The sequence below is a fragment of the Panthera onca genome, chromosome X (genome assembly GCF_046562875.1).
Source record: "Panthera onca isolate mPanOnc1 chromosome X, mPanOnc1 haplotype 2, whole genome shotgun sequence".
NCBI classification, from domain to species: Eukaryota; Metazoa; Chordata; class Mammalia; order Carnivora; family Felidae; genus Panthera; species Panthera onca.
In genome coordinates, this window is record NC_138357.1 from 81,761,622 (window position 1) to 81,788,601 (window position 26,980).

Below are 26,980 nucleotides of genomic sequence, written 5' to 3' on the forward strand. Positions count from 1 at the left end.
GAGAGAGAGGGAGACACAATCTGAAGCAGGCTCCAGGCTCTGAGCTGTCAGCACAGAGCCTGACACGGGGCTCAAACTCACAGACTGTGAGATCATGACCTGAGCTGAAGTCGGAGGCTTAACTGACTGAGCCACCCAGGCGCCCCTAGCTGCTATTTTTTTTTTTTTGAACCAGGCAGTGTGCAAAGTTTTCTGTAGATGATGTTATTAAATTGTTACAACGACCTGGATGTAGTCTATGAAAGCTGAGGCCATTCCCACTTGTGCTTCAGTTGCTTCTGAGTTTTATCGTCCTCCTTTTATAGTTGAGGGAAACCAAGGGTCAGAGAAGTGATTTTGCTCAAGGTGCTATAGCTACATATTGATTATCTGATTCCAAAACCCAGCAGGCTCATTTAACTATTCCAGAGGAGGAAGAGAAAGAAAATAGGAGAGAGGTAGTGCTAAGTGATGGGGTTGGGTGATAGGGGACTACACTGGGTTTTATCTCTAGCAAAAGCCTGAGATACCTTTGGGGCCAATGAATAGCCTGGCCAGCAGGAGAGAAGGGTGGAGCTGAGCCAAGGGGGAAGGGATAAATGCCAGGTCCTGACTCACAGCACCCACCCGTCGTTCGTTCGTCCTCAGTGCAGGGCAACAGGTAAGAGTTGCTTTCAGCCTGGGTGCACTCTTTCTGCTCTTCTGCCCACCTCAAGGCTGCATACGCTGACTCTCTGGCCTCACTAGATCTAACTTTGTTCCTTAAAATCTGTCATTTTCTCTCTCACTTTTCTCTCTTTTTTTTTCTCTTTCTTTTCTTTTTCCCCTTCTCTTCTTTCTCTTTTTTTCTCTTTATATATTTTTTGGCTTTCTTTGGTCTTTTCCTCCCTTGTTTCCCCTCCTTTGTTGGTTTTTAAGATCATTCACTTCACTTCAATTCTGACACTCTAGCTTTCTCTTAATTTTCCTTTGTCTGATTTCTGTCTGTATATTCTTCTCTCAATCTTTTTTTTCTCTTTTTTATACTCTGTATCTCTCAGTCTCTGTCTGTATCTATATTCCTTTTCTTCTCTGTTTCCCAGAAAAAGGTCTTGATATTTCTTCCAATTCTCCATTTCTCCTTCACTTTGACTCTTTCTCTCTTCTCAGTGATGGCAGAGCTCAACAGATCAGTGCCTAGATGGCCAGAGGTAGGGAGAGAAAATTGAGGGAATGTGGGGATGATGGGAAGGATGAATTGGGTAAAGAGAGATTTGAAGGAACTGAAAATTGAATAATTAGCATAAAGGGAAGAAGGTAGAAGAGGAATGTTGTGTCACTATAAGGGCCCTATGCTGAAAGTCAATAGATTTGTATTCTCACCCCAATTCACTGTGAGACCCTAGACAAGTCATGCACTCTCTGAAAAGAGGGCTTGTCTTATGACTTCCACAACCTCTTCTGATTTTGATTTTGTGGTCTTCTAAATTTTCGTTTCTAAAAATTTCTGGTTCTATGATTCCAAGTATCTAAAATTCTCTATGATTCTTCCATGATGGTGGGAGGATACTAGGAGGGGAAGTAAGGCCTGATGCTTCCAATTCATGAAGAAAAGTGATCACATCTCCTCCAAACTTAATTGATTCTTGCAAAGCAGGCCACAAAGGGGAAATAGCAAGTAATGTGGCAACGAGTGGTTTCTGACTGTCTTCTGGGATAGAGTTGTGGTTGGCCCTTCTGATCTCTGGGACTAAAGATTGGTTGCTGACATGAAAGGGGATTTTAAGGTGCAGGGAACACCTTCAAGTAATAATATGTCACGTGGCCTGAAGTTTTACCATTATAACTTTTGTTAAAAGCACTGTTTTAAGAAGATCCTTGGCAAGGATTATCACACAATGTGTGCATAGTTAAATGAAATGAATGAATGAATGCTCACCGGTGCCTGAAATTCCACTACAATTAGAAATCTGTTCCTTTCGTAAAGGCATTTGTCAAAGTCCAAAATCATATGTCCCAGAAAGGGGCCTGCTAGTGCAGCAGAGGGGATTGATATCTAGAGTCAGGCTTTCAGTAAAGAAAATATGTAGTAATATTTGAATCATAGATCCATAATGGTTAAGGTATCAGTCTCTGGAGCCAGATGACCTAGGTTTGAATCGTGCCTCTCCTACTAACTAGCTTGGTCACCTGGACAGGTTACTTAATATTTGGGGGCCTCAGTTTCCTCAGGTTTGAAATAAAATTGATATTAGTGTCTACCTCACAGTGTTGTTGTTAGAATTAAATAAGTCAGTGCATGTGAAGCATTTACAACAGTGTTTCACTATTAGGACCAGATGAAATCTATGAAGTTATCTAGTCCAATGTCTATGGAGAAATTGAGGCCCAGAGAAGAAAAGTACAGAGCCCAAGTTCACACAGTATGTTGTAATAGGATAAGGACAAAAATCAGAATTGAGACAAGAATCAATTTTTATGAACTAGTCTAGTGTATTCATGATGTGACTTTACTTGGATGTACCTTCACTTTCTCTACATAGAAAGTATAAAAAATAAAAATAATAGCTAACATATTTTTCAGTATTTAAAATAGGCACTCTTTTATATACTTTGTACAGATTATTTTGCCAAAACTTCACAACATCCCTGTGAAGTAAATTGTCTTTGTTATTATCTACATTTTACAGATATAAGATATAGAGAAGAGACATAACTTTTCTAAGGTCTCAGAGCTAGTGAGCGGTACAGCCAGGATTCAAAAATGTCTGGCTCCCAAAGCTGTGCTCTTAATACCCTAAATTGCCTAAAATACTTTCTTGATTTAATTTTACACACTGCAGTCCCATGATAGATAGTGAGATGGAATGGAAACAGAGCTGAAGGTAACTAGACTATAAGATTATGGGTCATAAAGATGGGCAGGCAGAGTGAGGCTGGACAAACTTGAGGAAAGGAGTATCGGAACAGAGAAATTTGAATTGAAGCTTGAAAGAACTTGATAATTCAACAAATTCAAAGAAGTAGTCTGTATTTTCCCAGGTCACTCAGAATATCATTGTCAAAAGTCCCTTAGAGATGATGAGTGTATTGAATTTCTTTCATTTTTATTTTTTTAATATGAAATTTATAGTCAAATTGGTTTCCATACAACACCCAGTGCTCATCCCAACAGGTGCCCTCCTCAATGCCCATCACCCACTTTTCCCTCCCTCCCACCCCCCATCAACCCTCAGTTTATTCTGTTTTTAATAGTTTCTTATGGTTTGGCTCCCTCCCTCTCTAACTTTTTTTTTCCTCCCCTCTCCCATGGTCCTCTGTTAAGTTTCTCAGGATACACATAAGAGTGAAAATATATGGTATCTGTCTTTCTCTGTACGACTTATTTCACTTAGCATAACACTCTCCAGTTCCATCCATGTTGCTACAAAAGGCCATATTTCATTCTTTCTCATTGCCAAGTAGTATTCCATTGTATATATAAACCACATCTTCTTTATCTATTCATCACTTCTCTAAAGACATCCAGATGGCCAACAGGCACATGAAAAGATGCTCAACATCACTCCTCATCAGGGAAATGCAAGTCAAAACCATACTGAGATACCACCTCATGCCAGTCAGAGTGGCTAAAATGAACAAATCAGGAGACTATATATGTTGGAGAGGATGTGGAGAAAGGGGAACCCTCTTGCACTGTTGGTGGGAATGTAAACTGGTGCAGCCACTCTGGAAAACAGTGTGGAGGTTCCTCATAAAGTTAAAAATAGATCTACCACATGACCCAGCAATAGCACTGCTAGGAATTTACCCAAGGGATACAGGAGTGCTGATGCATAGGGGCACTTGTTTATACCCCAACGTTTATAGCAGCACTTTCAACAATGGCCAAAGTATGGAAAGACCCTGAATGTCCATCAACTGATGAATGGATAAAGAAATTGTGGTTTATATATACAATGGAATACTACTTGACAATGAAAAAGAATGAAATATGGCCTTTTGTAGCAATGTGGATGGAACTGAGAGTGTTATGCTAAGTGAAATAAGTCATACAGAGAAAGACAGATACCATATGTTTTCTTTCATTTTTATACATGGGGTGGGAGTAGACCATAATCCACCATCATTCCAAGGTAGGACAGGACCCTTCTTCCAATCTTGGGGGATTTTCTTCCCATTACATACCCCAATGTTGTTGTCATTATTGTTGTCAGTGTCGATGTTGGGAAAAGGAGTTTTCAAGAGCCTGGAACCTGGCCATTTTCTTTGCCTGCCTTTCCCTGGACCATCCACCCATCCTTACCAAATTTAGCCAGAGCTAGCCCCATCCAGATGGTCAGAAATGATTCTAAAAAGGAGTTCCCCTCCTCTCCCACACCCTGGTCCCAACTTAGGGAGTGGTTAGACCCCAATGGTGATAAATACTGGGAGCTTTATCTGTGGTCTGCAGACTCAGCCCTAAGTGCTTTGGCCTTTGCAGGCAGGCAGGGGAAAGGGGGACTCATATCTCTACATATGAGGTAGGCATTAGATCCAATTCATTACCTACCCCATGAACTAGCCATAAATGCCTTACATTTGACAGCTGATGAAAGCTATGAACCAGAGAGGGGAAGTGGCTTTCCAAGAACATCCAACAGGGAGTTGGGAAGCTGAAATTGAAGTAGGGAAAGCTAACATTTATTGAAAACTTACTGTGTGCCAGGCATTGTTCTAAAGGCTTAACATGAGTTTCATTTAGTTTTTTCAATACCTTGGCCTTTCCCAATTTCAGGGCCCATACTCCTTGCCCCACATACTGACCTATGTTCCCATGACAGCCTGTGAATATTGTAGAGAGAATATTCTTGGATAAACAAGGGGAAGAGATTGCTTTGTGAATTAGGGGGGAAGGATGATACTCTGTAAGATATGAAGGAGGTTGCGGTATGAGGACAGGGCCATGAGTTCCTCCTGTTCATTTTTGCCTTCCAATATAAAGTCCTGTATACTGGAGGTGCTGCTACATTCTACTCAGTATCTCTTCTGGTGGTGCCAGGGCCTTAGTCTTTCCACATTCCCCCATATCTCTCCTATTGTCCTGTCCCATATTTTGTCTCACCGGCTGACATTGGACCTCCAGTTTGCCCTTTTCCTTTTAATCTATTTCTCCTTTCATGTTCATTGTCTTTCTCTTTTGTATCTCTTACCCCTCCCTCATCTTAATCCTAAACCCACCTTAACCACCTCTCCATCTGTATTCTTTGATCTAGTCTCTACTCCTTTCTCTCTTGCTCAGTCTCTCTCTCATCTCCCTCAGTGAGGTTGATTTCATCTTCCCGTAACTCTTCTGTGTTTCTCTCCCTCACCCCGACTCTCTCTGGAAGCATTTCTCCTTTATCTTTGAACCCTGCTGACTCTCTGCTCCTACTGTATTCTCTCCTCTCCTGCTCTCAGTTTTTTTAGTCTTTGTAGTTTCTGTAGTTACTTCCATCTCTCCTCATGTCCATTTTATATCCCTGTCTGTCTCTGCCTATACCTCTGCTGTCACTCAATCTCTCTCTCTCTCTCTCTCTCTCTCATCTAAGTCTCTTTCCTTATCCTTTTGTATTTCCCATCATCCTTTTTTCTGTTTTTTTTTTTTTTTTTTTTTTCTGGATAAGTCCTCCTCTCCCTGTTCATATAACTACCCTATCCCTTTTCCCTATGTTGTTGATCTCTTTCTTCCCCACAATTTCTGTCTTCTTTTTTTTAAATTTTTAAATGTTTATTTATTTATTTTTGAGGGACAGAGACAGACATGGAACGATTGGGGGAGGGGCCGAGAGAGAGGGAGACACAGAATCCAAAGCAGGCTCCAGGTTCCAAGCCATCAGTGCAGAGCTCAATGTGGGGCTCGAACTCACAAGCTGTGAGATCATGACCCAAGCCGAAGTCGGACGCTCAACCCACTGAGCCACCCAGGTGCCCCACAATTTCTGTCTTCTAACTTCACCACTATCACTGTACCTTTGTTCTCTCTTACTTTCCTCTTTTTATCTTTCCCAATTTCTCTTTTCTTCTGACTCTTCTTTCACCTGCTCTTTTCTTTATTCCTCTTGAGTCCCTGTTCATTCATTAACTTACTCTTAAATTCAGCAAATAGTTATTGAATGCCTACTATAAGTATTTGGTTTCTTTTTTCTGATCTTCGTTCTGTCCTTTCTCTTCTCTGTCATGGCCTCTGCCTCTTACATTAGCCCATAGACTTGTTTCCCAGACCCTTTGGGTCTTGTGTTCATCTCCTTCTCTAACTGTCCTTTTCTAAAATCCAGTTGCAAGCTCAAAGCAAGAAAAATACCAGTCTGGTGGCACATGGCCTGTAGAGCCTAAAGCCCGCCTTTTTGTCCTATTTCCCTGAATCTACTTAAGCTGGTACCTGTGGTCTCAAACTCCTTTTCCCTTGGTGGCTGGGCCTGCTCAGGAAACACTCTAAGCCAAGCACCAGGAGCCCTGGCCAATGGCATCTGTCTGCATTAGCAGGCTGAATATTAACTTGGCTGAGGCTCATATTCTTAGAAAGATTTTTAGCCTTAAGTGTTATCAAAGAGTTGGTAAGTTGTCAGCTCTCATCCTGCCACACACAATCACACTTTAGTACTCCTCACCATCACAGAAGGGGTCAGTGGCAGTCTGAATCAGAATTCAGGCTTCCTGACCTTCAGCTGGAACTTTCCTTTATCACTTTGTCTAATGGTCATTGTCTTATTTATTCCTCCCTGATGCTCTATTGGAACATTTTTACATTGGGAAAAGTTCTTGCCATGGAAGGATGATAAGTACATCTCTTGGGAGGGCAGCATGCACTGGGTGGGAAGGATCAAACACAGGAATGACCCTTGGCTTTTGGCCAGGCCTTCATGATGGACTCTCATCTCTTGCACATCTTCTGCAGGACTTTGGGCTCAGTATGGTAGCAGCAGTCATGTTGCTACAGTGCTGTCCAGTGTTTTCCCGGGGCCACATAGGCCTCCTGGGCAAGATGATAAAGACTCACCAGTTCCTGTTTGGTATTGGACGCTGTCCTATCCTGACCACCCAAGGACCAACTAGTTCTCAAAACCACCTTAAGGCAACCAAGGCTGGAGGAGGTAAGAAGTTTATGGCAAATTGGAGAGAATGTTTGAGTCCTGGAGACAAAGTGTGAAGTCATACTGGCCATCATTACCTAACAAATGGGAAAGTTCATGTGAAAAGTGTCAAGGCAAATAAGTTAATCCCAAAATTCACCTGGGGTCTGACTTCTGCCAATATTTCTCACAAGAGTCTCACTCTCATCCTCTCACACTCTATATAATCCAGTCTTGCTGAAACTACTTAAAATTACCTGGATCAATTCTATTGTCTCAAGCTTCTGAGTCTTTACTCCTATCAAATGACCCTCACCCATGCCCTGTATTACAGCATCTCATACTTCTCATGTGACACTTTACTTGAGCATCATCTATCTCCTCTGTGAGCCTTGTTTATACCTCCAGCCTGTCCAATTCCAATTCTGGGTCATGTCCACTCCCTCTTTTAGACTTTCATAGCCCATGTCCTCCCTCTCATTCCAGCACTGTTCATAATGTGTCTTCGGTGTATGCCATTTATGCCAGCCTAGAAGCTCCTCTAGCACAGGGACCAAGACTTATCTATTTCTGTAGATATACCATACATATGGTATGTAGATATACCATAGCCTGAGATAGAGCTTTGGGATATAGTAGGTCGCAGTAATCATTGTTAAACGTATGGTTGGAAATGCATTGCTACTTACTCTCTTGCCTTTGCATAGACTCTCCATCTTGGGCCAAGAGCCACTGTCCCTTTATGCTGTCAGAACTCCAGGATGGGAAGAGCAAGATTGTGCAGAAGGCAGCTCCAGAAGTCCAGGAGGATGTAAAGACTTTCAAGACAGGTTGGAGTCAAGTGCCAACTCATCCAGCTTCTACTCCTAATGCTTGAACTCACTTCATCACAGTCCTCAGCTAGGCTAATTCAAGGTCAGCTAGTACACATCCCATGATGGGAAGTCCAGTCTTTTCCAAAGGGACCCTGGTAGGCAATAGCTTAGACAGTGTACTGAAATGTACCCTCCCCAACACACATATGTGCATAGGCTCTTGTAACTTTTAGCTATTAGTCTAAAATGAGCCCTCTAGAGTTCTTCCTCCTCTATCCCAAGTGGCTAAATGGATCCCAACAGTTTGGGTTCCCACATTTAAGCAATACCACTCTATGATAATCTGGATTTGCATGAAAGAATAAGTGCTAGAAGCAGATACATCTTTCAGAAGGGCATGAAGCCCCAGGTCAACTCAATTGGTGCAGACTTGTCATAGACTCTGGGTCTAAAGTTCTTTCTTGTCCAGCAAGAAAGTGAGATGCAGGATTAAAATGTGAGAGATGGCTAAGGTCCAGGAGGAGACAAGGGCCCCGATTAAGGGCCCTTGTTCCATTTTTATTAGGATCAGGAGGCTTACAAACATAGTGATGGACATGCACAAAGAGACAATAAATCTGTGAACATTAACTTATGGGCATGAGGGAAAGAGGGGTTTAAAGATATGCAGTGTTAGGGGTTTGGGTCAATATAAAACAAAATCCTGGCACCAGGCAGATGGTTGTTAATGGCAGACAGGAGACGCTGTGTCTGTCTACCTTAGCTAGCCTAGGGGATAAGACAGATAGAGCATGCTACTTCAGGGTTAACAAGGCACCTTTCTTTTGCCAATTAGCTCTCCTCTGGGCAACTTCACCCAGTAGCGGTCTATAGCCCTATTTGCCTATTCACCTAAATTGGTCCTTCCTTCCTGTGAAAGCAGCTTTTTTGGGGGGCGTATCCGCCCTGAATACCTAATCTTATTCACCTCACCTACCTTTGTATTGGGGCTTTTGCCCCGCCCTCTCTATACCTGTTTACCTAATCTTGTTTACCCAAACATGAGTGTGAGCATCCTATGGCTTTATAATTCTTTATGCCTTGTTAACCCATCAGTGCAGGCTCAGGGAATTCCTAAGCTTATTCCCCACACAGACTATTCAAGATAATCACATTTGAAAGATGATCACAGTGTTGATATTTTTCATAGGCCCTTTTGGGATATTAAAGGTAAAAATTTCAAAATTGAATTTTAATGACATTCAGAAAAGAAGAGTATGGTACACTGTCCTGCATATACCTCCCAACTGCAAGATGCAGGGTGGCAGCCCCAGTTACTTAACCCCAGGGAAAATTCTAATGAGGAAAATATAACACCTTATAGAAGGTGTCCCGACACAGGTTTCCACTTAGGGAGATGAGTAGGGGCTCACTTTACAGAATATTTCTTCTCTCTGCAGGCTTCTCTACTTCATAAACTTGAATTTTCATGTTGTATTGAGTTTTAAAAGGACAGCACATGCTTTCTTTTTTCTCCCCTCTCTTCATGGCCAATGAATCCCATACTCTCTGTCAGACCTGCACAGCTCCCTGGCCTCAACCAGCCTGAGAAATCCATTGTCCAGTCTTCCGGAGCCAGAGCTAATTTCAGAAAAGGTCACACACCTGGTTCAGAACAACATGGTTGGTGAGTTTGATGAGGTGGATATAAAGAGAGGTAGGAATGTGGAAGAAGTGCTGAAGAGGCTTCTGAAATGATAGAGGAAATGTCAGTAAGTGCTTTGGAACCAAAGGGAGTCTAGGTTTAAATTTTAATGCTGGCACTTGCTGGATATTTGTGGTTTGGCAAGTAAGTCACTTCCCTTTAGTGAGATTTTAATACCTGCCTCAACAGGTTATCATGAGGAAAAAATAAAATTAGGTTTATGGAAATGTTTCTAGCTGTTTTGAAGGCTCTTTAAATACTAGGTTTACTCCTATTATTTCTTCTCTTTGTTTCCCTCAAAAACTCATCCTTTACTGAGAGCCTTTTCTTTTCCCCTTTTTGTATGTGTTTATAGTGTTTATATTAATTTTTCATAATGCAATTTGGCCTTTTTCTAATATAAAAGGAATATGAATCATTGTATTTTTCTTTTTTTTTAATTTTTTTTAACGTTTCTTTATTTTTGAGGCAGAGGGAGACAGAGCATGAACGGGGGAGGGTCAGAGACAGAGGGAGACACAGAATCTGAAATAGACTCCAGGCTCTGAGCTGTCAGCACAGAGCCTGATGCGGGGCTCGAACTCACGGACCGTGAGATTATGACCTGAGCCGAAGTCGGACGTTTAACCGACTGAGCCACCCAGGCACCCCGAATCATTGTATTTTTCAACAGATACAGGAAAATATAAAGAGGGAAATTTAAATCACTCAGAGCTCCACCATTCACGATTACCTTTTTGTTATATTTTCTTCCAGATATCTTCCCATGACTGACCACACACACACACACACACACACCACACACTTCCTATGCTTCCCTCCATATGCATGTTTTTTTATTAGGAATGGGATTTTATTCTATCAGTTTTGTTATCTTGCTTTGTTTACCTAACAATATGTCATGGGCATCATTTCATGTCCCTAAGCATAGAGCTGCATAATAATTATTAATGGTTGAAATGTCTTCTGTAGCATGGATACACCATCAATTAAGTTAATCAAGCATTTATAATTCAGGTTGTTATATTCAATTTTTATTCAATTTTCAACTTTCTTCTGGTTTATATTGTATGTTGGTTTTATGTACATATAAATGTACTCAATGATAATATATAGTATTATCTTAGACCCAGTATGGATATACTAGAGGTTATTTAGCTATTCCCCTATTGAGTTGTTTTTAGTTTTTCCTATTACAAACAGTGATGTAACAAGCAACGTTGAATATACTCCTCATGCACATAGGTAAGTTTTTTTTTTTTCTCTAGGATAACATTAAGAGGTGAAAATTCTTAGGGTGTAAGGTTGTGTACAATTTCAATATTAATAAATATTGTCAATTAGTGCTCCAAAGGGGTGTACGAGTTATCAAAGAGAGTATCCATATTCTCACACCCTCTCCAGCACTTGATATTATCAAACTTTTAAATCATTATCAATATGGGTAAAAATTTTATTTTGCAGTTTGATTTTCCTTGATTAAGCATCCTCTTCCACATTTATTTAATTTTCTGTTTATATTCTTTGCCCATTTTTCTCCTGGTGTGAAAAGTTTTCATAGTTATTTTTCAGAATTATTAAAAAATAAGTTCTGGGGACACCTGGGTTGCTCATTTGGTTAAATGTGGGATTCTTAATTTCAGCTCAGGTCATGATCCCCCAGTTTGTGGGACTGAGCCCCACATCAGGCTCTGCACTGACAGCTCAGAGTCTGCTTGGGATTCTCTCCCCCTCTCTCCCTCTGCCTCTCCCCCTCTCTCACAATAAATAAATAAATTTTTAAAAAATAATAATTAAAAAATAAGTTCTTGATGTCAATCATTTTTCTGTTAAAAATGCTGCAAATATTTCTCTAAGTATGTCAGCATTTGCATTTTAAAAACTCTTGATACATATTTCTAAACATCCCTACAGCAAAGATGTTACCAACTTACATCCCTACCATGAAAGTTGTCATTTGCAACAATCATGATTTCTGTCTCATGTATAGAGTTCTAGAGTTTAACAAATCTTTTGGCATACATTATGTCAATTTATCCTGAAAATAGTATTGCTCCATTTTGTAGTAGTAGCAGTTTAAAAAATAAACTCTAGGTCACTTACTTGTAGGCCACTTACTTGCTGCAAAATCTTGGTCAAGTTACCTAAACTGTCTATGTCTCCATTTTCTCATCTGTAAAATGAATATACTAATAAAACTCTCCAGGGGCACCTGGGTGGCTCAGTCAGTTAAGCATCTGACTGTGGCTCAGGTTAGGATCTCACAGTTCCTGAGTTTGAGTCCCACATTGGACTCTGCTGACAGCTCAGAGCCTGGATCATGCTCCAGATTCTGTGTCTCCCTCTCTCTCTGCTCCTCCCCCACTTGCACTCTGACTCTTTCTCTCAAAAATAAACATTAAAAAAATTTTAAAAAATAACCTGTTGTGAGGAATACATGAAATAATATTTATAACGTCCCTAAGAGAAGGCATTACATGTAATAGGCACTTGTTAAATACTGGTTATAATAATATAATGAAATATTGGCTATTACTATTACTACGACTACTACTACTACTACTACTGTCATTGCAATAATATTACTATGTACCAGACATTAGTTTGGGTGTATTACATTCTGTTTGTCATCAAATGCTCACAATTCTGCAAGAAGATATTAGCCCCATTCTACAGATGAGGAAATTAAAACTAAGAGAGGATTTATGACTTGCCCAAGGTCACATAACTAGGAAGTGGCAGAGAAATGACTAGAGACCAGATCTGTCGAAACTCTTTTTACTGAAGCTAGAAGTAGTAATTTCAGTAAGAAGGCTAACCTTAGAAAAAGAGAGGAGGCCATGCCAGGGGAGGCAGCCCAAGTGATGTATGAATAAATTACTGAGTGAATAAGCAAGTGAGTAAGCAAAGGGATAGTTGAATGAAATAGTGGAGAGATACTGTGGCTCAGTAAGTTCATGACTTATCAAATAAATGAATAAATAGAGAACCAGAGAACTCAAAATCAACAGTGCCAATGAAATATGGACTAATCAGGAAGTAATTTAAAATGAATTATTTTCATCTCCATCTCTACTTCTGCAGGGAACGATGTTTTTGGTTATGACCAGTTTTTCAGGCACAAGATCATGGAGAAGAAACAGGACCACACCTACCGTGTGTTCAAGACTGTAAACCGCTGGGCTGATGCATACCCCTTTGCCCAACACTTTTCTGAGGCCTCTGTGGCCTCAAAGGATGTGTCTGTCTGGTGCAGTAATGATTATCTAGGCATGAGCCGACACCCTCGGGTTTTGCAAGCTACACAGTGAGTAGTAAGATCTGGGCCATGAGCTGTGGGAACACAGGGAATACAGAGAAGAATCAAAGCCACACATGGGAAAGGCAGAGCTAGCAGTGGAAACCTGGGTTCTACCTACCAACCCTTTTGTTCATGGTCTTCCAGCATATCTAATCCTCAGATATGAACAATGTCAATCAACAAACCATGATTTCCAAAGTCCTAATTGTCCAGTTCTATGAGAAGATGAAAGGCCAAGCAAGTCCCACTTTCCATGAGCTCTTACTCTGGTTACAGAATGAGTATTGCCAGAGATAGTGTGTGATCTCCTCTAGAAGGTCTTCCAAGCTGTTTACATTCAACCTAGCTTCTCCCTCCATCCCTGAATGCCATCAGCCTGAGAAGGAGGACCCAGGTGTCATCATTTTCTCCATCTTGCCCTCAACTTGAACACATAGAACATAGCTCATAAGCATCACTAATTCAACACTGTCCTCAATGAAGAGAAACCTACTCAGTTCCTCCGTGCCTGACAAGGGTTTCTTTCCCTCTCCTTGTCTACCCTGTTTTCTCCTCGCCAGGGAGGCCCTGCAGCGTCATGGAGCTGGAGCTGGTGGTACTCGCAATATCTCAGGTACCAGTAAGTTTCATGTGGAGCTGGAGCAGGAGCTGGCTGAGCTGCACCAAAAAGATGCAGCCCTACTCTTCTCTTCCTGCTTTGTGGCCAATGACTCTACTCTATTCACCCTGGCAAAGATCCTGCCAGGTAAGTCTGGGGCCTGAGTTCTGCTTATTGTTGGTATCCTGCAGTACAGCATGCAGCCTCACTGCCTTCATCACTTTTTCAGTCTATTATGAGTTCATTTCCTCCCATTGCCCTTTCTTCTTACCCACTTTGTGTATCCTCAGCACTGGATGACTATACTATATCCTTCTCATTTCTCCCCTTCTGCACTTAAGCTGAAGACTACTACAGAGTAGTAGTGATAGTAGTGCCCAACCTCACAGATGGTTGACACCATAAATTTATCACCTCCCAACTCAACTGGGCTCTTAACACTCATAAACAGTCCTATTATGTCTCCATACTAGCTTTTTTCAAACTTTCTTCTCTTTTAAAACCTGTGACTATCTTTTCTTTCACTCTTAGCAAATAGCCTCACATCTCACATCACACACACACACACACACACACACACACACACACACAAAATAGAAGCCACCAGACAGAAATTATTTTAACTTACAGCCACCAAACCTACAAATTTATCTAATTTTTCATCTGCCCTTCTTTCATTCTTTTCTTTTACAATTTGAAGGCACATCTCTTCTGCCTAAAGCCAATCCCAGTGGATCCCATCTGGACTTAATCTTCCCAATCTCCCACTCTCTAGTTAATAATGTCCTCAACTCATATGCCTGTCATTCTATCACAGCTCCAATCACAGATGACTATAACTCTCAACCTTTTCCATGTCAATCCTAGGTGTATATAATTTCTCAGATGGGAGCCACTAAAAATTCATGGTACCCAACCTTTACCAGGACCTGTATGGTGTCTGGCAATTCTATTTCCATGGTCAGCCCTCCAAGTCTCCAAAGCAGTTTTGCAAATCCCCCATTCTTCTCAGCCTTCCCACACTTCCACCTCACCTTCACCCATAGCAAGTGACTTCACCTCCTTCCTCCCTGAAAATAGAAGACCCTAGGTAGCAATGTCCTCAACTCCTTGACAAAAACTACCTACAAACTCAAACATCCCCACATGTCCTCTCCTCACTTTTTCTCTCCTGTCACAATGAAAGAGGTGCCCTTTTTCTTGTTGACTAATCCTTTTTGCTGGTGCTCTGTGTCTCTTTCTCCTCTGCCTCCTTAGGAACCTTGATCTATCGCTTCCCTCTCTCCTTGTGTCTTCAGCCTCTCCTCTTTAAACATGCTAACGTCTCTTTCATCTAAAAAAATGTCCTCTCATCAGTCTCTAGCTACTGCCCTATCTCTATCTTCCCTATAACAGACAAACTGCTTGAGAGAAGTCTCCACACTTGCTATCTACTACCTTACTTCTGTTGATTCTTCAGCACACTGTAAACATCCCCACTACTTCTCAGAAACTTTTGTGAGATCACACATAACCCCAACCAAATCCAACCTCTTTGGGATTTTTTTCAGTGAACCTCCTCTTCAATCATTAGAATTAAACTTCTTTCCATTTCTACTGCCACCATCCTAGCCTAAACCAAAATCATTTTCTAAATTCACTTTTCCCCTCCTGTATTCTTTTCTTCATGGTAGTCAGAATAATATTTTTTTATGCAAACCTATCTTCATTACCCTTCTGCCAAAAACCCTGTAGTATATCCTTATTGTACTTAGGAACAAACCCAAACTTTTTATCATGGCTTCTAAAGTCCTCAATAATCTAGCTTCATTCTACCTCTTCAGCCTCATCTTTTGATACCGCTCCTCTCACTCTTTCATTCAGTAACATATTTATTTACTCACTTATAATTAAGTAATTTGTCCATCTGTTCATTCAAGAAATGTTTACTCAGCATCTACTGTGTACTTAGCCTTATACTAAGTACCAGAGACAGATACAGAAATATCTGATATCTTTTAGTTTTGTTGATTGTTTCCTTCCCTGTACATAAACTTTTTATTCTGATGAAGTCCCAATAGTTTATTTTTGCTTTTGTTTCCATTGCCTCAGGAAACATATCTAGTAAGAATCTACACCCAAGGTCAAAGAGGTTACTGCCTGTGTTCTCCTCTGGGATTTTTCCTCTCACATTTACGTCTTTAATCCATTTTGAATTTATTTTTGGGTATGGTGTAAGAAAGTGGTCTACTTTCATTGTTTTGCATGTTGCTGTCCAGTTTTCTCAACACCATTTCTTGAAGAGACTGTCTTTTTCCCATTGGATATTCTATCATGTTTTGTTGAAAATTAATTGGCAAACAGAATCATATCTGGGTTTTCTATTTTGTTCCACTGATGTATGTGTCTGTTTTTGTGCCAGTACCATACTGTTTTGATCACTATAGCTTTGCAATATAACTTCGAAGTCCAGAATTGTGATACCTTCACCTTTTCTTTTCTTTTTTTAAAATGTGTTTATTCATTTTTGAGAGAAAGCATGAGCAGGGGAGGGACGGGGGAGGGGGGAGACAGAGGATCTGGAATGGGCTCTGTGCTGACAGCAGTGAGCCTGATGTGGGGCTCAAACTCACAGACCATGAGATCATGACCTGAGCTGAAGTTGGACACAACCAACTGAGCCACCCAGGTGCCCCTGCTTTTCAGTTCAAGGTTGCTTTAGCTATTTGTGGTCTTTTGTGGTTCCATACAAATTTTAGAATTGTTTGTTCTAGCTCTGTGAAAAATGCTGGTGGTATTTTGATAAGGATTGCATTAAATGTGTAGATTGTTTTGGGTAGTATAGACATTTTAACAATATTTGTTCTTCGCATCCATGAGCATGGAATGTCTTTCCATTTCTTTGTGTCCTCTTCAATTTCTTTCATCAGTGTTCTAAACTTTTCAGAGTATAGGTCTTTTACCTCTTTGGCTAGGTTTATTCCTAGGTGTCTTATTGTTTCTGGTGCAATTATAAATAGGATTGATTCCTTAATTTCTCTTTCTGCTGCTTCATTATTGGTGTATACAAATGCAACAGATTTCTGTATGTTGATTTTGTATCTTGCAACTTTACTGAATTCATTTATCAGCTCTAAGCAGTTATTTGGCAGAGTCTTTCCAGTTTTCTATATAGAGTACTATGTCATCTGCAAAGAGTGAAAGTTTTACTTTTTCCTTACTGATTTGGATTCCTTTAACTTCTTTTTGTTGTCTGGTTGTTGTGACCTGGACTTCTAGTACTGTATTGAATAAGAGTGGTAAGAGTGTACATCCCTGTCTTGTTCCTGACCATACAGCAAAAGCTCTCAGTTTTTCCTCACTGAGGATGATATTGGCTGTGGTTTATTCATATGTGCCCTTTATTATGTTGAGATATGTTCCCTATAAATCTACTTTGTTCAGGGTTTCTATCATCAGTGGATGTTGTACTTTGTCAAATGCTTTTTCTGCATCTATTTAAATGATCATATGATCCTTATCCTTTCTTTTATTGATGTGGTGTATCACATTGATTGATTTGCAAATATCATACCACCCTTGCAAACCAGGAATAAATCCCACTTGATCATAGCGAATTACTTTTTAAAAATATATTATTGGATTCAGTTTGCTGGTATTTTATTGAGAATCTTTGCATATATATTCATCAGGGATACTGGCCTGTATTTCTCTGTTTTAGTGGAGTCTTTATCTGGTTTTAGTATCATGGTAATGCTGGATGCATAGAATGAATTTGGAAGTTTTGCTTCCTTTTCTAGTTTTTGAAATAGTTTGAGAAGAATAAGTATTAGCTCTTCTGCTCTGCTCTGACATGCCATGAGCTTATGATTCAAACTAAAAATCTGCTAAGTATCTACCCTGTAACTATAAGCAGAGAGATGCTACCTGAAGGAGGTGGGATTTTATTTAGACCAGGAAGAATCTAGTATCAGTCCAAGTCGACAAGCATTCCCTAGGATAAACTCCTTTCCACGGCTTGATCTTATATATTTTGATTTTATATATTTAGACCCTGCCCTCAAGAAACTCTAGGGCTTCTTGGGAAATTAAAATTTCGCCCACCCCAAGATAGTCAGTGCCAAATCAGGGTTAGAATTGACTGAAGGGAAGGGCATAGGGGTCAAAATTTCAGGCAGGGTAGTTCTTTCAAGGGAGGAAGAGGTGTTAAAAAGACTTCCAGAGGAGAAGGAAGCAGAGCAGGATCTTCAAAGGGAGGGAGGGTTGGCTCTCTGCCCCTGTCAGGTCAGTCCTGAGGTTGAAGTAGAAATACCAGAACAGAAGTTTAAGAAATATGCCTCTGGTTCTTCAGGGTGCAAGATTTACTCAGATGCAGGCAATCATGCTTCAATGATCCAAGGTATCCGCAACAGTGGAGCAGCCAAGTTTGTCTTCAGGCACAATGACCCTGACCACCTGAAGAAACTTCTAAAAGAGTCCAGCTCTAAGATACCTAAAATTGTGGCCTTTGAGACCGTTCACTCCATGGATGGTATGTACATCATAAAAACCATGATGACAATAATAGCTGACACGTATAGAATTTTTTATATGTCAAGAAAAATTATAGTATTTTACATGTATTAATTCACTTAATCTTCACAACAATTCTATGAGGTAGGTACTATTATTATTTCTACTTATTTATATGAGGAATCTGAGACACAAATAAGTAACTTGCCCAAGGTCATATAGCCAGTATAAGCTGAAGGATGGAGGCAGCTATTATACTGATCTTATAGGTTAAAAAACTGAAGTTCAGAGACAGCACTCAACTTGTCTTGGTTGGATCAGTAAATTGGTGCCAAAGTATTTGCACCTAGGATATATGATTCCAATTCCTTCACACAATACTCCATTAGAAATGATGTGCATATCAATCACCCAAGTGTCTCGTTTCTGCAATAAAAAATTTTACAAACCATTGGCTGAGAGTTTTTGCAAGGTCTAGTATGAAGCATTGGAATCAAAATTTGTTTGCAAGTGAGACAGACCTGGGCTCAAGCCTCACCTCTGGCACTTACTGGTTCTATGGTCTTGGGTAACTCTTAAACTCCCTGAGTCTCAGTTTTCCCCAACATAAAATATTTGGTTGCAAGAATTAGAGACAATGGAAGTCATCCCATTTATTATGATCTAAGTAGAAATAAATCATCTTTACCCTTCTTCCTCTGATCTTCCCCTAACTAAAACAATGCTCAAATTATTCTATTGCTACCTTTTTTAGCAGAAATCATGTGTTTTAGGCATCACCTTCTTGATTTATTAAAGAGAGATGCCCTCACTTCATTTCAATTTGTTGTTTTTCCAACTGAAACAAAGGAGAGTCCATAGTATTACCTGATTTAGCCAATATAAGTGCCATCAGCATAACGTAACTGTGATGCTGAAACAGCGGAACCAGACTATTCATGTTCAAATCCCAATATGACAACTTAATAGCTTGGGCAAATTTCTTAATTGCTCTGTGTCTGTTGCTTTATTTGTAAAATGGAGGTTATAATAGAGTAGCTGTGAGAATTTAGTTGATATATGTGAAGAACTTACTGTTGTGCCCACTGCAGTTCTACAACTAGCTGAAACTAGTCTAATTCATTGTCTTTAGTGGAAACCATCTTGGGATCATTTAACTTCCTTACATTTGCAAGCGAATGGCTCCTTATTTTGTTGGCAGAAACTGCTTAAACTATCAATTCTAGGGCTAAATTTCTCCCATTGAAATGATGCTTGAGTCATCTTACTCTTTATCTCGAGTTCCACTTCCTGTGATTTTCTTCCCTCATATTGTCCCAAGAGTTGCTCACATTCTTTAATCCTGGTTTGGAGCCCCTGTTTTCACCTGAAGAACGTTCTTCTGTATTCCAACTGACTGCACCTCAGCATTTTCCAGATGGGGAAAGACAGAATGTATGAGTTCTTATATATGCAGAGTGGCCACAAAGTCTATATATGAGATTCATAGCCATTTGAAGACCTTATAAACAACTATAAGCATAGAAGATGTCTAGAATAACGTGGGAAAATGGTAAATCTGTATGAAGAATAGCGAGAAACATACAGATTACTTCTAATTCTCTTTCATTCAATAAACTGAGACTGTGCCTGTGGGAGGGTGCCCTCAGGTAACAGTATTGACATAGATGAGAGAAACGTAATCCCACAGAGGCACAGAAAAGACAAAGTGATAGAAGCACAAGGAAACTCAGAAAGAGACACAAACTTACAGAGAAAGAAAGTCTGAAGCAGAAAGAGGTAGACAGAAAGGGACACAAGAAGTGAGATGGTTAAGTTAGGGAGGAAGGGGAGGGAGGGAAGGAGAGAAAAAAAGAGAAAGAGAAAAACAAAAGCAGAGACAGAAAAATGGAGACATAGAAATAACAATGGAAATGGTTATGAAAAAAAGATAATGACAGAAATCCAGAAAGATAGAAACAAGGAGGACCAGTGAAGTATAAAGATATTGACAGGGATTCCAAAAGCACCTGCTTGAGTGAATGAATTGGATCTGAAATCAGGATGGCATTAATCTAGATCAAAAAGTTGCTTTTTTTTTAAATTTGTTAAAACAAAGGCATCATATGGGCCAGTGCAACCCTAAGTGAAAATACAGACTTGTAGGAGGGAAAAAAAAATTGAATGAGGCTGGAAAATGCCTTAAACAAGAGGACAGATACTGTCAGAAGTAAAAAGTAGAGAGGTAAGCTTTGATTGCAAACTAGGGATAATACACACACACGCAAACACACACACACGCAAACACACACACACACACACACACACACGCAAACACACACACACACACACACACGCACACACACACACACACACACACATACATCCTTTAAGTGGGAATGAGGTGGAAGCATTCAACACATTTAAAGAGGTTTGAAATAGTCCGGAGTATACACACCCTCATCCTTTTCCAACCCAAAGTAGTTATGGGTCACAAACCCTGGGGAAGGGTTGTAATCTCCTACCTCTATTTTCTCAGGTGCCATCTGTCCCCTTGAGGAGTTGTGTGATGTGGCCCACCAGTACGGAGCTCTGACCTTCGTGGATGAGGTTCACGCTGTAGGACTATATGGGTCCCGGGGTGCTGGGATTGGGGAGCGTGATGGAGTTATGCACAAGATTGACATTGTCTCTGGAACTCTTGGTGAGTACCTTGGGCTGCCTTTATATATAATCCAGAAACAAGGCCCCTGCAAGGCCCTTTCCTTCCTCCTCCCCAAAGCTATAAAAGATATTTGGGTAGAATTCACAGCTTCAGGCTATGGAACTCCTGGATTCCCTCCTTCCACTCCCACCCTACTGCAGAGATGCTGAGAAAGTCTGGGAGGGTTTTTCTCAAAAAAAAAAAAAAAAAAAAAAAAGCTGAGCTGGGCCAAATAGCCGGGTTCAAGTCAGTACATGAAGAGTTGTGATTCTAAATTCCTTCCCTACTCCAGCTCCAAATTTCATTTTAGTTCCACTTTTGGGCCTAACCAGCTAAAGGTCCCCACCCAGTTCCTGCCTATCTAGTCACTGCATATGGCAGACCTTGAAAGTCCTATCTCAAAGCAGCAGAATTATCAGTTATCTGTCTTGTCATGGACAAGAGAGATAAGCAGAGGCCTGAGAAAGGAGTCTGGAGCTCCAGCTTCTGGTGCACATCCTTGTGTTACCTGGATATGATCCTATTCCTCTAGAGACTAATGATAGTCTCTGTGCATATCCTTCTTCTCCTTGTCTCCAGGCAAGGCCTTTGGCTGTGTGGGGGGCTACATCGCCAGCACCAGTGACTTGGTGGACATGATACGCTCCTATGCTGCTGGCTTCATCTTCACCACCTCACTCCCTCCCATGGTGCTCTCTGGAGCTCTGGAATCTGTGCAGCTTCTCAAGGGAGAGGAGGGCCAAGCCCTGAGGCGAGCCCACCAGCGAAATGTCAAGCACATGCGCCAGCTACTAATGGACAGGGGACTTCCTGTCATCCCCTGCCCCAGCCACATCATCCCTATCCGGGTGAGAGCCCAACCCTGACCATTGCCCTACTTACTTATCTCTTCTGGGACCTTCCCACACCCAGCAAATCAACACCAGCTCTTCTCATCAACTCTTTGCTTTCCTACTCTCCTTATCTGGAACTTTGTTACCTTTTTGAAAAATTATCAGCCATTTTGGATTAACCACCTCTTTTTGCATTAGCTATAATCTCATGATTATTAGACTGTCCTGACCCTCACAATATTAGGTACCCATGACCTATAATTCAGTGTTTTTGAAATTATGGATCAAGACCATTAGTGGGTCACAAAATCAGTTTAGTAGGTTATGACTAGCATTAGAAATTTTTAAAAAACAGAATAGAAAATGTTGGAATACATCAAACATAGAGAAGGTATCATTTTGTGAGACATTTGTTTGAGGTTTGTATATGTGTATATGTGTATGTATAATACAGTCATGATGTGAAACATTTCTTAATAAGAATTGAAGTAAAAAAAAAAAGTCAGAAAATAGAAAATAAAAAATCATGGGACAAGAAGCTGTTTTGGATACCCAACTATGTTTAAGAATTTACTGCCTTTAGAAATGAATTGCTATTTCTTTCTTAAATAACATCTATTTGTATATGTCAGTATGTCAGGGTGTGGTAAGGACACTTTTTATGTGACTGTTTTATGGATGAGAAATAGTCACTGCTCCTTGGACTAACCCAGTATTCCTTTTTGGGGATATTGGGAAATATTGGGGATACTGAGAAAGACTATTTTGATATATTTTTTTAAATTAACCCAATGAAAGCACCACAGAGGTAGTTTAGGGAGGGGGTATCTTCTTACCCAGAACCACCACAAATTAACATGCCATCTAGGTAAAACCAGTGTGCTTGCTCTGCAAACAGAATCAAGACAAGGTACCTAGCACCACCTCCATCCCAACCCCTTCAAATTAATTGCTGCCTCTGAGAAACTCCTTAATAGAAATTCTGGAGCTGCCACTATAAGCCCCTTATGGAAAAAAAACTGTCCAAAAATTCAGTGATGTTCATTGATGTGGCTCCCTCCACCTGCTTAATGGAACTAGTTATTAGGTTAGCAGATACTGACAGGCTTTTCTCCTGACCCCAGGTGGGTGATGCAGCATTGAACAGCAAGATCTGTGATCTCCTGCTCTCCAAGCATGGGATCTATGTGCAGGCCATCAACTACCCAACTGTCCCCCGAGGTGAAGAGCTGCTGCGCCTGGCACCCTCCCCCCACCACAGCCCTCAGATGATGGATGACTTTGTGGGTAAGTTCTCAATATGGGTGTCTATAGCAGTCTCTTTGCCTTCAGCCCCAAGATCTGAAGAAGTTGAGAGAATGAATGCCATTCAGTTTAAAAGTTTATTTCTAGAATATCTATTGTGTGCCAGACCCTCTACTATGGTAATAAATGGATGAGAAATAGACCCATAGGGCTCTAGTTTGGTTGAGCCATAGTGGACACAAACAATGACTTTAAGGGGTGATCAAATTTCAACAGAGTGCATCAGGGAGTTGTGGGAGCAGAAACGAGGGGCCTGACCCAACATGTGAGATTCAAGACAGGCTTCCTACTGAGGTAACACCTGAGCTGAGTCTTACAAGGTGAGTGGTATTGGACCAAGAAAAGAAAGAGTATGGAAGTGGTATTCCTAGCAAAGGGAAGAGCATGAAGAAAGGCAAGGTGAATAGTGGGAAGCAGCCTGAGATATATCAAGAACAATAAGCAGGTGTTACTGGAAAGTAGGGTAGTAGGAATGAAGTGGAAGAGTGTCAATCTATGAGGCTACAAAGACAACACAAGACAGAGAATGAGTTGAAAGACCTGTAGAACTACTGAGTAGGTTGAGTTGTATCCTGAATGATGCCAGTTTAGTCAATTCACCTAAAGTTTACTGAATTCTCATTGGGTGCAGTTTTTAGCATGGGGCCTGGCATAGAGCAGATGTGTATTCCAACTCTGTTGGGCAAAAGACATGTAGACAGGTGATGGTCTAGCAAAGGAGACAGACATAGACAGTACTGCTCCAGTATGATAAGCTCTAGCACTCCGGGAGCTGGAGGGAGAGTGATCACGTAGGGCTAGGTAAAGTAGGAAGCATGAAGTTAGGAAGGCTTTGTGGGTGAGGAAGTCCTTGTGCTGCACCTTGAAGTACACGTGGTATAGTGTAAGGACATTCCAGAATAAGGCAATCCCATGATCAAGGACCTAGAGATAGGAAAACAGAGGACATACATTGGCAACAGTCATTCTGTATGTCTGGAGCATAGGCAGTATTAGAGTTCAAGAAAGACAAGATAGTTAGGTGCCATTCATTCATTTAAAAACACCAAATATGCTAGCCAACATCTATTAAGTACTTACATGTTCCAAACATTGCATGTATTAACTTATCTAATACTCATGGGATAGAGATGCTATTAGCATTTCCATTATATATATATAATATGAGCCATGTATATATGGCTCAACCAAACTAGAGCCCTATGGGTCTATTTCTCATCCATTTATTACCATAGTAGAGGGTCTGGCACACAATAGATATTCTAGAAATAAACTTTTAAACTGAATGGCATTCATTCTCTCAACTTCTTCAGATATATATATATATATATATATATATATATATATATATATATATGGAAATCAAAGCATAAAAATATATAGCAATGGGTCTAAGATCACACAGCTACTAGATTTGAACTGGGGAGTCTGTCTCTACTTCCATTGCCATAACCACTAGGTCTACTACCTCAGCTGATGATCCAGACTCCTGGATCTTTTGCTCAGTCCTCTAAATTGTTCTGGGCTTCAATTATAGAGTCCTCAGTACTCTCGGTTCTCTGAGTGTCCATTTACGCTGAGCTTTTGCAGGAAAGATATATGAGAAGCATCTACGATGACTCCACCAATCTTTCAATCCCACAGCCGACCCTTCTTGAAATCCTGCAACTGGTCTCTATAGCCTAATCTGTTTTTTCTATTGCCAGTTTTTGAGTATGTCAATGTGATTTCTTCCTAATTATTTTGCTTCTCTCTTGATCCCTAATTTCTTCCCTATAATGACCATCAGAGGGGTTTTTGTAAACATTTGACTACCTCTCTTGCTTAAACCTCTTCATGTTTCCTATTTGCCTAGACTAGAGAAGTGGTCTCCAATGTGAGGTATACAAGATGATCCATAGGATGAGCAGGGCTATTAGAATCTTGTGTTTACCTTTTATATATTAAAAATAGGAAATTAGGCATTACTGATATGGATCTTTAACATATAGACTGACGATACAAGTTTCAGTATATAAAAAATATACATAGATTGAAGGTATGTGCTAAAATGTTTGTATTGATAGAATGTACACTCCAAAATTTGGAGACCACTGGCATATAGAACAGTTGAAGCTCCTTGGCATGGCCTTCAATGCCTTCAACCTGGTGATCTCTATGTCCTCACTTTTTTTCCAAATGTCTTTTATTTCTCTAGTTACACTGAGTGACTTATAGTTACCTCATTTTGCTGTACTTTCTTACCTCTGGTGCTTTGCCAATTATGCTCCCTTTTAATAGGAATGCTTTCCTTCACTCTTCCCTCCGGCTTACTTCCTTTTACCTTCTAGACTTAAATCAGCTATCCTTTCATTCATTCTTTCAACAAATATTTATTGAGTATGGGAGTATGTACTGTTGCTATACACTGTTCTAGGTGCTGGGGATATAGCAGTAAACAAAAGGTGTAAAATAACTATCTTTCTGGAGATTATATTCTAGTGGAAGGAGATAGTCAAAAAACTTTAAAAAAATAAGTAATGCATTATAGCATGGTACTTTTAAGTGTTATGGAAAAAAAAAAGCAGGATAAGGGGATAAGAAGTGCTTTTGGGGAGGAGTTAGTTTGGAGGGTTGTAGCATTAAAGTGTTAAGGGTAGAGATCATTGAGGTGACACTTGAACAAAGCTATGAAGTAAGTGAAGGAATTAGCTGGGTAGATATCAAAGGAAAGGTCATCCCAGGCAGATGGAACAACATAAGGCAGGGAAGACCCAACCACAGGAGTATTTCCTCTGTACTTGAGGAACAATAAAGAGATGAGTGTAGATGAAGTGGTATAAGCAAGAGGCAGACAGAAAAGTGGGTGAGGGGAAATGTGAGGCCAGACTGTGTAGGGTATTGTAGTCCAGTGGAAGGATTTTGGCTTTAACTCTGAAATAGACAGTCCTTTGAAGGATTTGAGCAGAGTGACATAGTTGACTCACATTTTAATAGAACTGGTCCAACTTCTATGTTGAGAATAGACTGAAAGGGAGACTGAGTGGAAGCAGAGACATCCATTTGGGGGCTACTGTAATAATCCAGGTAAGAGAGGATAGTGACTAGGACCTGATGATGGCATTAAAGGTGATGAGAAGTGTTTTAATTATTGAAGGTGAAGCCAGTGGTTACTTGCTGGCCAGTGGTTACTTGCTAATAAATTGGATGTGTGGTAGGAGAAAAAGAGAAAAATAAAGGATGGCTCTAAAATTTTTCAAATGAGCAACTGGAATTGCCATCAACTGCGAGATAGGTAAGGTTGAAATTAGACTTGATGGAAGGTAGGGAGATCATTAGCTCAGTTGTGTTCATGTGAAGTGAAAAATGTTTATCAGACATCCAGGTGGAAATACAGAAAGAAAATTGGATATACAAATCTAGAATTCAGAATGGTCTGGGCTGAGTTGAAGTGTTCAGAATTAGCATATAAATGGTATTTAAAAGCCATGAGACTAGACAAGATCTCCCAGGGAGTAAGCATAAAAACAAAGCCAAGGATAGAGCCCTGGCACACACTTGAGGCACTTCCAACAACAGGGTCAGGTTCTCTCCTCTGGGTTCCCACCCACTCCAGGAACCCCCTCTTCCCCAGGCTCCCAGGTCACAATGATGACACTGTTTCATTACTGTCAGTGTTATCTTATCAGGCTGAGTTTCCAAGCAGATGGATTCACTTCTTAGGCCACAGCATGTCCTGTACTTACAAAGTGGTCCAGACCAGACCAGTGCAGCTTTAAATTGTGTCAGATGCTTCCCAATCTTTTGTATATAACAGCACCCACACACAAATGGTAACATTCATAGCACACAATGGAGCAAACAGAAGAGGTTACTTCTGGCTCCAAGATATCTGAGAGGTTTGAGGGGATCATTATCTTGGCACATCTGTATTGTGACACAGGGATTAAGACCTAGTCTAACCAATTCTTTCCTTCCCCACCCCCTACCACCTTTAGAGAAGCTGCTGGTAGCCTGGACTGAGGTGGGGCTGCCTCTCCAGGATGTGTCTATGGCTGCCTGCAATTTCTGTCACCGGCCTGTGCACTTTGAGCTTATGAGTGAGTGGGAACGCTCCTACTTTGGAAACATGGGGCCCCAGTATGTCACCACCTATGCCTGAGAAGCCAGCTGCCTGAAAGCTCCACCCCATCTGCACTTCACTTCGGACTGAGCCTCCTCCTATCCTCTGCTTTATTGTGT

At 40.6% G+C, this 26,980-nt stretch overlaps 1 protein-coding gene across 1 annotated transcript; it reads left to right on the top strand.

The window, feature by feature from the left end:
* Positions 1 to 276: 276 nt before the first annotated feature.
* ALAS2 (5'-aminolevulinate synthase 2) lies at positions 277 to 26,900 on the top strand. The gene is made up of 11 exons (XM_081793025.1): positions 277 to 640; positions 6,875 to 7,070; positions 7,757 to 7,879; positions 9,420 to 9,530; positions 12,633 to 12,855; positions 13,410 to 13,594; positions 17,778 to 17,957; positions 20,457 to 20,621; positions 21,201 to 21,469; positions 22,579 to 22,741; positions 26,737 to 26,900. Exons 2-11 carry the CDS (start codon positions 6,890 to 6,892, stop codon positions 26,898 to 26,900), a joined length of 1,764 nt encoding a protein of 587 aa, XP_081649151.1. The 5' UTR covers positions 277 to 640; positions 6,875 to 6,889.
* Positions 26,901 to 26,980: the final 80 nt, after the last annotated feature.

Coding starts and splice junctions, on each gene's coding strand:
- ALAS2 (XM_081793025.1), top strand. CDS start 6,890: ATGGTAGCAGCAGTCATGTTGCTACAGTGCTGTCCAGTGTTTTCCCGG. Junction 7,071..7,756: donor GGCAACCAAGGCTGGAGGAG/GTAAGAAGTTTA, acceptor GCCTTTGCATAG/ACTCTCCATCTTGGGCCAAG. Junction 9,531..12,632: donor GGTTCAGAACAACATGGTTG/GTGAGTTTGATG, acceptor CTACTTCTGCAG/GGAACGATGTTTTTGGTTAT.